At 52.9% G+C, this 12,992-nt stretch overlaps 4 protein-coding genes across 4 annotated transcripts; 2 read left to right on the top strand and 2 right to left on the bottom strand.

Annotated features, from left to right (window-relative positions):
• Positions 1-1,343: 1,343 nt before the first annotated feature.
• Positions 1,344-3,165, top strand: CTHT_0065580 (uncharacterized protein; the record flags this gene model as incomplete). The annotated part of the gene is made up of 3 exons (XM_006696794.1): positions 1,344-1,440; positions 1,751-1,861; positions 1,991-3,165. The coding sequence occupies 3 exons, from the start codon at positions 1,344-1,346 to the stop codon at positions 3,163-3,165; spliced, it is 1,383 nt and encodes a 460-aa protein (XP_006696857.1).
• A 1,163-nt stretch (positions 3,166-4,328) lies between these two features.
• CTHT_0065570 (methylenetetrahydrofolate reductase-like protein) lies at positions 4,329-6,407 on the bottom strand (the record flags this gene model as incomplete). Its single annotated transcript, XM_006696793.1, has 1 exon — positions 4,329-6,407. One exon carries the CDS (start codon positions 6,405-6,407, stop codon positions 4,329-4,331), a length of 2,079 nt encoding a protein of 692 aa, XP_006696856.1.
• Positions 6,408-7,726: 1,319 nt separating this feature from the next.
• CTHT_0065560 (uncharacterized protein) lies at positions 7,727-10,212 on the top strand (the record flags this gene model as incomplete). The annotated part of the gene is made up of 4 exons (XM_006696792.1): positions 7,727-7,776; positions 7,858-7,872; positions 9,002-9,886; positions 9,957-10,212. The coding sequence occupies 4 exons, from the start codon at positions 7,727-7,729 to the stop codon at positions 10,210-10,212; spliced, it is 1,206 nt and encodes a 401-aa protein (XP_006696855.1).
• An 826-nt stretch (positions 10,213-11,038) lies between these two features.
• On the bottom strand, positions 11,039-12,712 carry CTHT_0065550 (ubiquitin thiolesterase-like protein; the record flags this gene model as incomplete). Its single annotated transcript, XM_006696791.1, has 1 exon — positions 11,039-12,712. The coding sequence occupies one exon, from the start codon at positions 12,710-12,712 to the stop codon at positions 11,039-11,041; it is 1,674 nt and encodes a 557-aa protein (XP_006696854.1).
• Positions 12,713-12,992: the final 280 nt, after the last annotated feature.

Below are 12,992 nucleotides of genomic sequence, written 5' to 3'. Positions count from 1 at the left end.
GCCACTCTTCTATGCCAGAAAAGAGCACACAGCTTTTACGACCCACCCCCAGTGCATGGATATGGTATGGTTGAGACGCTGAGTCTCAGAAATCTTGTACATATCTTCAAATGTATGATACTAAGATTCAAGTAAGTTCAGCTCCACTTCATATCTGTCTGTATTAACCTGGTGTAGCGGCATGCAGTGAGGTTGAATGTGAGCCATCTGGATGACGAGCTGTGCTCGGCTTCATCCCTCTTGTCGATCTCTTCCCAGTTCCCATATCTTTTAAAGCATCGCAACTCTAATAGATGCAGACTGTATCTGCCTTTGTCTCATTTGTGCGCCATTACGCGTCTGGCCTACTTAAACACGACATGACCTCTTTTCATAATTGAACATTCGATCACATTAACATATTAGAGTGAAAGCAAGTGCTTTCCAAACAACAGGCCGAACATTTACAATCAACGCAAAATCGGATCACGGGACTCAGTTAAGTTACTATGCCATGATAAAACGTGGCAGATCATTGATGGATCCGTTCACTCCGGTCTCATCATCTGATGACAGGTTTTCAGAGAAAATTAAATTGCCTTTTTTATCGAGGAATCCCTGTTTCCAGAAACTAACAAAAGTTTGCGAGATCTGGTCTGACGTTTTGTGCTGTTTCAGGAAGGAACTATCCGCGGCAGACTACGCTTGCAACATCACGAACCTTATTGTCGATTCCCAAGTGGTATTACGCTCCTAGATCGCGACACCCCCAGGGTGTGGGGTTTCCCTCAACCTGGGCTTATATATTGCTTCAAACATTACAAATCCTGCAACTTTCCCTTTTCCCTTTCAACCATCACTCGTGGTAATCGACTGGCTCCCGCTCAACAACAGTCTCAATAAAGCAAACCTTCCTCAGACACGCTCAACTGCCAGTCAGCTCCAAGATATCTGAAGTCCTTAAGGTATGTCTTCTTCAACTTCAAAATCTTGTCTATATTTTAGATTTTATTTCCCTGAGAAGTGAACTTCTGGCTGTGTTTCTCCAAGTCAAGCCGAGGAGATGAGAGGGAAGACAACCCTACCATGCGACTCCCTAGTTTTGCTTTGTCCTGTTTAATTTCACTTCTGCTTAACCTCTGTCTTCTGCAAACACATAATCCGCCCTAGCTTGAGTGTGTATTCCCCTGATGAACTGAGCTTGTCCACTCTGTCAAGGCGGTTTATGGGCCAATTTGGAAAGGTCTATGATCTTTTAAGCATCCTTTCCTCTGCTGAGCCATTGTTCACTGACACAACGATCACTAGTTTACACCCCATCCGACTTTTCTAATTTCGACCAGAAAATCAAAAGCCTAGCCATCATGTCGCGTACCACGAACTTCCGCAGTTACGACGCTCAGGCGCGTCTTCTTGCAGCGCTGGTTGCTTCTTTGGAGAACCAACGTTTCGACTTCAAGAGTAAGTCTATTCCGATCTTGTGTGCTTCATCCCATCCATCGTACAGACCCACGGCCCCAAGGCTGTTACCTGATGGAGCATGATTACCCAGAACTCATTTGACGATGTCGGCCACTCTGTGGGCATGACGGCTGGATAGGCGGCGGAGAGGGATGGGGCCATAGCCAGAGTTGGTTATTACTCCATTCCCATATCCCATCTCCTTGTCCTTGTATCTCTTCGATAACAGCCCCAAACTGACAGCAGCCCTATCTGGGCTGAGCAGAGATTGCAAAGTATTTGGGCGGCAGTGCTACTGAACCTTCCGTAGAACACCGGATGCGCACGGTCAAGGCCATGGCCGAGGCCTGCCGTAAGCTGGTTGAGGCTGGCGAGGACCCCGCCCAGTATGCCATCTATGAGCACTTTGACACGAAGCAGAGTAAGGACACCGCGCTTGCTGCCAGCCGTCCTGCTTATTGCCTTTGCAACCCGCTCGCTCTCTTTTTTTTTTTCTTTTTTGTATTTTTTGCTCAAATAGCATGCATTTCCATGGAGCTAACAAGTCCAGAAATCCAAAAGTACTTCGGTGCCAGCACCCCTGATGGCATTGGCTTTCAGTTCCGCTCTGTGAAGCAAGGTGCAAAAGTCCTGATTGATGCCGTTAACAATGGCAAGGACCCTGTTCAGGCCTTTAATGAGTGGAACAACGGCGGTTCTTCCAGTATTCCTGCCACCCCGGCCGGCCGTGGTGCCAAGCGTGCTCGTGCTCCATCCATGAAGAAGACGCCTGGTACTACTCCGGCTTCCAAGCGCCGCAAGCAGATCAAGCTTGAGGATATCACCGACGATGAGGATTCTCCCGATGCTGACTACTCAGATCTTGACACCACTCCGACCAAGAACAAGCCCATATCTGGTGCTAAGAAGATCAACGACGTCGATTTGACAGCTGATGATAATCTGGACAAGCCTGCCTTTAGCACAAAGAGCACTCTGAACAAGCTCGTCAAGGCTGATTGTGCTGCTCACGAAGCCACGGCTGGAGGTATTCATGCTGTGTGTGAGACGGGCACTTCCTCCAAGGGTGCTGTTGCTGCTCAAGCACCTACGACGGACCAGGATTCCGGTCCTCAGCAGGATGATGATGTTCTCGTAGCAGCATCCAGCTTTACTCTGCCTCCTATCCCAGGCACTGGCTCATCTTCCACTGCCGATGTGAGCACTCTTGATGCCCAAAACACTTCGTTATTTAACCTCCCCCCTGCTCGCCCGCCCATCATTCCCTCGCTGGCCTCCTTTCCAGACAACGTCAAGTACGCCAGTCCCAACTCCGCCGCCCGGTCTATCCTAACTTCTTCGGCCCCCATATCCTCCAATACAACCGTCACCATCAACGGCAGCAAGGCCAAGGGATTCAAGCCCGACTCGGAAGCACCATCCACGACCGTGTCTCTTTCGCAGTGTCAGTCGCGCTCGTGCTCTAAGACCCCGGTCCAGGCCATGAGCCAGTCCTTCACGTTCGAAAATGAGTCAGAGCCAGAGGTTACCAACTCCGCTGGCGAAGCGCTCGACCTGCATGATACCTACCGTTCTGTGGTGCGTGGTCGTCGGTCGGAGTCAGTCGCCACGTATTTTACCGCTGTCGATAGTGCCACTGGCCAAAGCCATGCTGGTACTGGTTCCGTTAACTTCGACAGCCATGATGTCGATGGGGACGACGAGTGGGATGCTGGCGATGTTTAGGCATATCATCTGGCCTGACGACAACGAGGTCAAGTATGATGGGCTTTGGGGGCCTGATCTTATACCCTTATCTCTTTTGGTCATCTTGCTCGCCTGGGGTACATAATGGGAAGGAATCTCTAAGAGGGTCCCCACCTAATAGGTTTCTTTCCTTTTGAGGGTTCACAATTCAAGTTAGTCTTTCATCCCCGTCTAGCCGTTCAGAAATGATTAGAGAGTAGGTAGCAAATGATCTATCGGTTCTGCGTTTTGTGTTTTTGTCTTTCTGCTTGCATGCTATTTTCCACATCACCCTTTTTCTTTTTAATCGAGTCGCAAGTGCGTTGTTCTTGTTTCCAGCCACTGGCCTGAAGTAAAAGGTTCTTGCTCATGCTTTGGGTCCTCAGTTGACCCAACTCCTTTAGGACAAGAGCCGAATGAGGTTGCTCATAATCGCCCGACTTGGCTTTCCGGAGGTGTTTCTTGTCTGGGGAGAGAAGTTTTCCTCTACTCTGCAATCTCCAGTCGGGTTGGAGGGGCAATGCCATCAACGGAACAGAGGCTGCGCATGACAACACATACCCGGAGGAAGTATATTGGGCTGGGCTTGTTGATATCGTCCACTCAAGTCGGGTGGTACAGCCTTCACACAGTCAAAGTGGCCTACCAAAGAGCCTCAAGTGGCGCTCTGTTCGATTGAGCTGGAATTTGACGAAAAACTCGGGGAAAGGAAGGAACCAAGCAGATCGATCGACCAATAGATTCACAAACTCTGCTGTCTTGCTTTTCTTTGCTCATGTGTTCTAGGGCACTCTCAAAACACCTTTCCTCGGGTAAATAAGGATAGTCATTAGCATTTGACATATAATGGACATGTTGACAACGTATCAAAAAAAAAATTAGTGGAAGACATCAACATGATGCTCGACTTGAGATTAATTAATGTGATTTTCTGCCGTATTGTAGGTACATGAAGAGAAGCAGCTGTGTCACTCATTGCAAATACATTGAGGATTTGTATCACCCAAAAACTTGGCCAATGCCGGATGCGCTCATCCTCCATTCCCTTCGGTAAGACTAACATGAGAGCCTTAATACATCCCATTCCATAGGTGCCTAGCCGTTCCATCTATCCCATATTTCCTATACATAACTGCCATAGGCTTTACATGGCTACCCATCGCTCACCCAAGTAACAACTCCCACAACGCCTCCGCATCAACATAATCATGATGTATCACGTTTACCAACCAGCAGTCGCGGCGCAGGCTCTCTAAGAACTTGGCCGTCTCAGAACCGCGTTCGTAGATCTTGACCCATTCTCCCCAGATGGCAAAGGCTTCTTCGCTCCATGCGCGGAAGCTTACCTCCTCGATGATGGTCGGAGTGACGATCTCCTTGCCGGGGAAGACACCCCAGGTGACTGCATTGGTTGAGGCTACTTCGTCGGGTTGTTGCTGATCCCTCGGTATTTGAGATGTCGCTGATTGCTCAGGCTTGGATTGCTGTCGCTCGGCCTGGCGGAGGGTATCCGAGCTGATGAAGTCGCCTCTCAAGTTCGTCGCATAGAAGCACACAACATCGCGAACCTCGGGGATGCTCAGTTTCTCGAGCAGAGCAGTCCAGTCCTTGCTCGGGCAGAAGAACTCGACAAATGCCTTCTGGAAGACGAACCCGTTGGGCGGGCCCCAGCCAAAGGTCTCGTCGGTGGACCGTAAGCCATTGACGGCCGGCTGACTGGCAAGCGTCCACCAACCCTTTGCGTTTAAGGCAATCAGTCGCTCACGAATCTTGTCCGTTTCTGGGGAAAAGCTTTCCTCGCTCCAGGGGATCGTCTCGAGCTCTCCACGCAGGTGTCGGATCATGATGTCGTTAACTTCCTGGACTGTGGTTGGCCGGCCCCACAACTGCAAAGCCTTCGGGACGGTTACGTGCAGGCTGACGCCGTAGCCGTCGATCTGACCGTAGGCGGGCGAGCGAGCATCTCCCCAACGACCATTAGGAAAGTCATCCCAGGTGGCTTCGCGGCCAAGAACGCCCTCGCCCTCAGAGATGGCAAGTGTGTTAGCGCGTGTGTTGATGGGCTCCGCTGGCAAAGATGCTTCCAGCGCAGTTGCTTCGTAGTCAGGATGTGAGGGTGAGCGACCGGGAACGATAACACGATCGTGGGGGTCAGAGCCGATCGAGGCCTTCCTACGACGCAGATCAGCCTGAGCTGCGTTGGCACCGTTGACATCGACACGGAGGAGGTTTATTTCTGGAAGCGGGTTCAGATCGATCGCGCTTTCGTTCTCTTCGGATGGAGTAACGGGGGTCAGGAGACCGGTACGCTCGACGATAAAGGTGACAGCCTTCTCGAGATTCAGAGTGTAAAAATGGAAGCCACGCGGCTGTTCTGCCGCGGTCCTACTCTTGATCTCCCTAATCTGCTCGACAAGTTCGCTGAGAATGTCGACGCCTACCGCCTTGACTTTCTCGTCATCGGTTTTGACGGCGTCCAGGCGGGCAGACATAGACTCGGGAATCTTGGCATGACTGAGCTTGGTGGTGCGCTTGATCATCTGGTAGCTCTGAATGGGCATCAGACCCGGTATGATGGGGATGTTCTTAAAAGCGCCACTCGGGTGGCTACGCAGTGTTTCTTCGAAACGCCCGTAAGCATCAATGTCGAAAAACAACTGGGTCATAATGAAGTCGGCGCCAGCCCGGACCTTCTCGACCAGATAGGGCAGGTCGTGTTCCAGGCTCTGGCCAAGCGGGTGGCTTTCATCAGCATGTCCTTCGGGATAGGCGGCTACGCCGATGCAGAAATAGTCGCCATGCCTCTTGCGGATGTAGCGGATCAGATCGACAGCCCAGTTGAACTCCTCGCCGTCCGCATCTGGGTCAGTCAAATCTTGATACTCGGATCGCCGTGGAGGATCGCCCCGGAGGGCAAGAATGTTGCAGATGCCAAGGGCTTTCGCATCGTCAAGAGCTTTGTCGATGAGATGGCGGCTCATGTTGGTGCAGGTGAGATGGAGACAGGTCGTCAACCCGAGCTCGCGCTGGCAGATTTCAGCCAGTTCAAGGGACTTTGTTGCTGTAGAGCCGCCGGCGCCCCATGTGACATTAACAAACAGGGGACGCAGAGCTCGCGCCATGCGATCTAGACGGCTGCGCAGGTTGGCGAAGCCCATGGCAGTCTTGGGAGGGAAGAACTCGAGCGAGAAGTAGTCGCTGCCCGCGGGCAGCGCCGCGATCTTGTCGGTAATCTTCTCCATTGTGTGATGTGCTCTGAGCGCCTCGGGGGAGTGTTTGAGGCTGGGAACAAGCTCAACCATGGGAATGGGTTCAAAGTTAGGGTAGGTAGTCGGCAGCCGGATGTTGGAAAGATGGGAGAGGGATTAGGAAAGAATGGACGGGTCCCTCCAATGGTGGGGTCGAAGAAGCGGATTGTTTTGCTTCGGCACTTGTTCGCAGCTGTCGAGGTGTCGAGGGGTTGCGGGGTCGTCGCGGGGTCGCAAAGGCTTGTAAATAGCTTTTCGATAACGTGCGCGCCCTGACGGCGTCAAGACTCAAAACGCTGCATGTCGTCCCTGCAATTGTCGCAGTGACAAGCTGATCTACGATGAACGAAGCACGAGGAGTTCTGGGGTTTTTATCGCACAGCGGCACTACAACACGGCAACGGTTGGAGAAACTTGAGGCACTGGAGGAGCACGGAAACCTACTTGGACTCGACCCCACCTTTTTACGTGCCGTTGGAGGGCTGGCGTGCGTGGGGTAGGTACGGAGGGAGCTGTTGTGGTACTGTATGAAACTAAGGTACCTGATAGGTAAGGTAGCGCTGAGGGGCCCGTGGGGTTGGATGGAGACTGGTCGCTGTTGAAACAGGCGTTTTCTTCTGGGGATGTTTGGCCATCACGAAGGTCCTGTCTTTCGGGGTCAGGGATGGCTATCAACGGCATTCATTTCAATCGTTTCGAGATGGAGACGCGCTAACACGCCCATGGCGTTTAGCAGGTTGAAGCGACCTCTGATCCTGTGGTAGCGGTACCCGGAGATGCTGCGACCTCAACTTGCATCAGCGTGGGACAGTACAGCTGCAGGAAGCGCCAGGATTGCGGCCGTCGTCTCCGAACCGAAGTCCGGCAGAGAGCCCCCGCATCAGCAGGTTGTGAAATGAGATCGTGTACGGCGCGTCTTGTCTTGACCTTTTTGTTGTTGCGGTTTCAGCACGAGCCCGGCGTGGTGGCTGGCAGGCCTTTCAGTTTCTTCCACCGACTCCGTCTCCGGCACCGATGGCATCCAAATTTCATTTTTTTGGACCCAAAAACCTAGATATTGCTGACTAGTTAGCCCTCCGTTAATGTGAGCCCGAGGGCAGGGCACTATTGAAATAGTTGGAACAATGCTCAGTGATTGCCAGAAATCCTCGTCACGCTCAACCCACGATCTGCGGTCCTGCAGAGTCTCGCTCAGCAGGGCTCTCGTTGCTGAGTCGGCTTACCGGATTGTTTATGCATCATCAAGGCAGATATGTATCTATGCAGGGTGATAGGAGCATCGAAGAACAACTTACAGCAGTTCCTACACAACCATGGCTCTGACTACTGCCAGAGTTAATGACAAGAAGGAACCAAATGTTAAGTGAGCCTAGCAGTGGATAGGCACGAACTGGATTGACACTGGATGCTACGTGGCACCAGGCAGACCCCTAAAAAACACCAGAGTGCCAATGGCTGAGTATGTCCAAACTTGCTTCAGGTCATCATCGCATCATGGCAGCCGCGCAAATGGGGCGCTCATGATGATGGTTTTAAACAAGGGCTTATAGTTGATCTCGACACACATTCGGAATCGCCAGCAGCGTGGGTTTGTGGCAGGCTGGCGAGGATTTGAGTTGTGGTCTTGGGTTTGTTATGAAGAAAAAGAGAAAAAGGAGCAAAAATCGACCATGCCTGAAAATTCCCCCCTTCTTGTATCGCCAGACCCCACTGCGCCAAGCCATGCCACAATTTTGTGGCAGCCCTCACCGCCCACAACGTTGGAGCCATCAGCCTAGAGCCCCAGTGGGCTTGTCGCCCTGCGCGCTGCACGGGCCACCTGCACGCAGCCACGGACGCAAGCGGAAGGAAACCGGGGCCAGTCATGTTTTTTGTGAAATCGCACTGTGGTGGAGCCGTCTGAGAAAGAGGACCCGCCACTCGGCCACTAGACGCTTTCTCTGGCCTGAAGATTTGTTCGATGTTTTTCAATGATTGAGACCAGTTCCCGAGATTCCATCTCTCACTCACCATTGCCATTTGCGCACTCCTCCCAAACTCAACACGACGCTACCTCTCCCACAATCCCATCGCCATCCACTATAATTGAGTTCGTATTTTATGATCCATTGTATTGTGCCAGCAGCGTCCCGTCACCTGCAACAAGCAACTCCGCTCGAATACGATACGGCCCTTCGAAAAAAAACGCCGCCGTGCTGCCACTGTACCAACCTCGACTTCCTGACATCACCTGCGCGCCCCCCCCCCCTCTTCGCTCCCCGCCAGAATCGTAATCCTTGGTGCCAATATTGGTCAACGTGTACCCTTTTAGCAATCACAGCCCGCATAACGACAACGTCCTGAGCCCCGGATCCCCCCCTTTTTGCGACCAAGAGACGTAGTGACTGCGCCGCTGCCGTTCGTTCCCCGTGCTCTTGGTGCTCGTCCGACGGCCCTCCTTCCCGTCTCAGTCCCATCTTCCGTCGTCCCTCGATCACATCCTAGCTCTCAATTTCTTCATGGATAATTTATGGAGTCGCCGTGCCAAGTGAGATTTTTTTTTTTGCGTTGTCTTTGCATTCCTGTGGCGCTCTGCTGACTCTGTGAAGCTCGAGCAAGCTTTCTCTTTCCACACCAGGGTCCGGTCAGGACAGCCCGTCGGGCCGTAATACTTCCTTTAAGCGATTCGGCGGTGACAGCTCGTCGCTGGGAAAGAACCCATTTGCTTCCTTAACACCGGGCGGCAGCCTGGTGTCTCCTACGACCAACGCATCCAGCGCCTTTGGTCTAGGTTCGGGCGCCTTCGCGTCGTTCGGCAGCTCGTCGTCGGCGAAGACGCCCAAGACGCCCGGGAATCCGTTCGATTCGGCCCTGGGCTCTGCCGCCAAGACCAATACTTTGTCAACGGCTGAGAAATCAGCCAAGGACGGAGCTTCGTCTTCCAGCGGCGGCAACGGCAGCGGGGCTGGTAGCAAGGCCATTAGCAAGCCGGCCTCCAGCGCTTCGCTGCGGGATACTTCTGCGCCGAAAGCGGCGGCCGACCCGAAGCCGACGGCGGGACCGACGGCCCACCCGCTGCGCAACAAGTGGGTGTTCTGGTTCCGGCCGCCCATTTCCAAAGCGAACGGGTACATTGAGTACGAGAAAACTCTGCACCCAATCGCTGCGATCGAGACGGTTGAGCAGTTTTTCCAGATTTACAAGCACCTGAAGCGCCCCTCATCACTGCCTCTGGTGTCAGACTACCACCTGTTCAAGAAGGGCATTCGTCCAATATGGGAGGACGAAGAGAATAAGAACGGTGGCAAGTGGGTAGTGCGCCTGCGTAAGGGTGTTGCTGACCGTTATTGGGAGGACCTGCTGTTTGCCATAATCGGCGACCAGTTCGGCGACGCCAGTGATGAGGTCTGTGGCGCCGTTCTTAGTGTTCGCAATGGCGAAGATATCCTCAGCATCTGGGCCCGCGCTGACGGGCAGCGGGTCCTCAAAATTCGGTATGTCATGATTCGTTTTCCCTCCCCCCTCGCATCTTTTCCGTTCCTTTGTTGACCTCCAACCTTGCAGTGAGACGATGAAGCGGGTCCTGGCGTTCCCCCCCGACACAAAGCTCGAGTGGAAGAGCCACGATACGAGCATCCAGCAGCGCAATGCGATCGAAGAGTCGCGACGCGAGAAGGCAAATAACCACCATGGTCGGCTGACCAAAAATAATCAGCACCATCACCACCAGCAGCACAACTCCCAGCAGCACCACTCCCAGCAGCACCATCACCAGAACCAAAACCAGGCGGAGAACACCAACACCGCCACTGCGACATAATGTGCCCGGCCCGATGGCGAGAACGACAGTACAGCAACATCGCGATGGAAGCTAAAATATGTAGGATTTTTCTTCGCTCGTATGTACAGTATTTTCGATGAGAGAAATCCCAGCGGGCATTTGCAAAAGGAGATAAATGAAAGCTTTACATGATGAGGGCATATCTCGAAGTCTTGTCTCTATTGGTCCTGCTTTGTGGTATTGGGATTGAGCTGAGAAAAGGGATTACGACAAGGAGGTGCTTTTGCGTTCCATGATTTCGCTGACACTCTTTGCTCATTCATTTTTGCTCACTGACCATTCGTTCTGTATCTGTACTCTTTTTCAGTTACCGGCGGTGATGGGTCGGGATGGCTGAACTGAGATGGACGCTCTGTGGATGGGAACGGTTGGGCGGCTTAAAAACATAGGGAAAAGGACACCGGAAGGGGGGGGGGTGTTTATGGGCGTGCTTAGGGTATGGATTGATGTCAGGTTGACAGGTAGGGAACGGAAAGTCTGGGTGGGGCTCTGATTAAGCGTCGTTTTCAGAGGCAAGGTCTCAGCGAAATGGGTATGGTGAAAGGCCCCTGGATGTGATACTAGGAAGGAAATGGGCTAGGAGCTACCTCGGATTAGCCTGGCCATCCATTGACCTGCCATCCCTCAACATGCTCGATTTCCAGCTTGGAAAATGTGTCGTCTGCTCAAAATTAGTCTCCTGATAAATTATGGTATCTCCCAGCTTCTATTCCAAACTCCTACTTTCAGTACATTTTTACAACCCTGTCCCCTCAATGGTTTGCCATACATGCAGTAACCTCGGAACACTTTATACGCATAATCCTCAAGACTTTCCGAGGACCTTCCCTTTCCCCTTCTGGGGTGTCTTTCTCCTCTCCCAAACCTGCAGATACGACTCACCCAGATACAGCAATTCGGCCTGTGCCTTCTCAACAAAAAGATCCTGCGCTACAACCCATTCTCCTGTCGCCTTGTCGCGCAGCTGCACCTTCCAAGCTTTGCGTTGCTCGCCCACCGCGCTGTCGGCCACGTCTTCCTTGGCGCGCACCGCCTCGTGTACCACGTTCGCAACCAGGTCGTAGATGATGGGCTCGTCTGGCGGGTGCTGGCTCGGGTCTGGCTCGACATACGGCGAGATGTCGAGACCGCTGCGTGGGTCAAAGACCACGATTGTCGGATTGCGCTCAGCGATGAAGCGGTTCTTGGTGAAGCGCTTAATGTGCAGGAGGAGAAAGGGGGGTAAGGGGTGCATCAGGCGGTAGCGCTTGCGCTGGGCATTGAGTTCCTGCGCTGTGACGCCGTTATACTTGGCAAGCAGGGTCGTCAGGGGCACCTGGGGGATGATGTTGCGCTCCTGTTCATCTTGGAAGAGAGGGGCGGGAGGGAGGTCAAGGGTGAGGAGTAGGAAGCGCGCGATGTCGACCTTGATCTCTGTAGCCTCCTCGAAACGCAACCGGTCGAGATGGTCGGCGCGCGCTGTGATAGCCTGCGACTCAACTTTCAGTTTCCCTTGGAAGATGCGCTGGACCACAGAGGACTGTGGTTTGGTTTTGCTGCCACCTAGGCCTAGATGCAGGTTGTTGAGGTACCAGGACAAAAAGTCCACCGGATCCGACTGCGCAGTCAATGTGAATCGCTTGTTAGAACAAAGCGAAACCTCCTGCAACAGCTCATGGGGAGAAACGTGTGCCTTGAAGGCGCGCGGGTTCCAGATCTTGCGGAACAGGATGGAGGTGCGTTTGACCAGCTCAGGAGCGTTGCTGAAGTCCTCAAGCAGGAAAAAGTTGCGCAGCGGGGAGACATGGGACAGCGCCTGAACAATGACATTCAGGTAGTCGTTCTCCTTGATGTTGTTCATGCCAACGAAGCCTGGGGTGTATTCTTTGCCCTGCAGAGTGTACGAGGTACGCGGCTTGCGGTCGAACTCGGCCACCTCTTGGCGAGTGTAGCGCGGGTCGGACACATATTTGATGTCATCCAGCGACTTGCTCTTGACTTCGTATCCCTCTGGCAGCACATATACCTTCTGAGTGCTCAAATTAATGAAGACATGGTGATCCTCGTCAAGCGCGTGAAAGTAGGCGTGAGTGTTGGGTCCGCGTCCTTGGTAGTATTTGCCGCACACCAGGCATGCATAAACATTGATATTTGACAAAGTCACCGAGCATAGCTTTTCGAAATCAAAGTCGAGAACATTGCGGTCAATTGTGTCCAGGTAGAGGTCATCGTAGCCTGCGGTCGGCGCCGACTGCCGGATAGGCGCTTTTTCCTCTGCTTCCTCTTCGAATTCATCAGGCTCCTCGCGATCCGATACATCTTCGGTGCTAGCGCCAGTGCCATTTTCGCGCAGCTTCTGCTTCTGCTCGTCGTTTTCGCTTTCAAGCTCTCCTAGACTGGTTGGGGTTGCGCTCTTGTTGTAGTCGTCAAACCGCGACTTCTTTGATGCCGGCGACTCTGGGCCCTCGTCAAGGGCTTCTGATGCTTGGCGCTTGGACATGGATTCGATCTTATATTTTGAAGATGAACAGACGTACAAGCAAAGAAGATATGAACGACTTGTTCACTGCCTGGGGAGGAGGGGGGAGAGGGGGCGTTGCTGTGGGATGTCGATATTGTTGTTGATTTGGGAGTCTTTTAAGCAGCAACGCGCCCAGTGATGTTCCAAGCAACGCCTTGGCTGCAACTGCATCCGAGGCCATGCCCCACTGCTCAGGCTGACAGGCCTTTCGTAAATTACAGTTTGTAACGCTGCCGACGGTTTTTGTTGTAAACTTGGC

The sequence above is a fragment of the Thermochaetoides thermophila genome, assembly GCF_000221225.1.
Source record: "Thermochaetoides thermophila DSM 1495 unplaced genomic scaffold scf7180000011822, whole genome shotgun sequence".
NCBI lineage: Eukaryota > Fungi > Ascomycota > Sordariomycetes > Sordariales > Chaetomiaceae > Thermochaetoides > Thermochaetoides thermophila.
The sequence above is the reverse complement of the archived record's forward strand: the minus strand, read 5'-3'. Positions and strand labels throughout refer to the sequence as shown.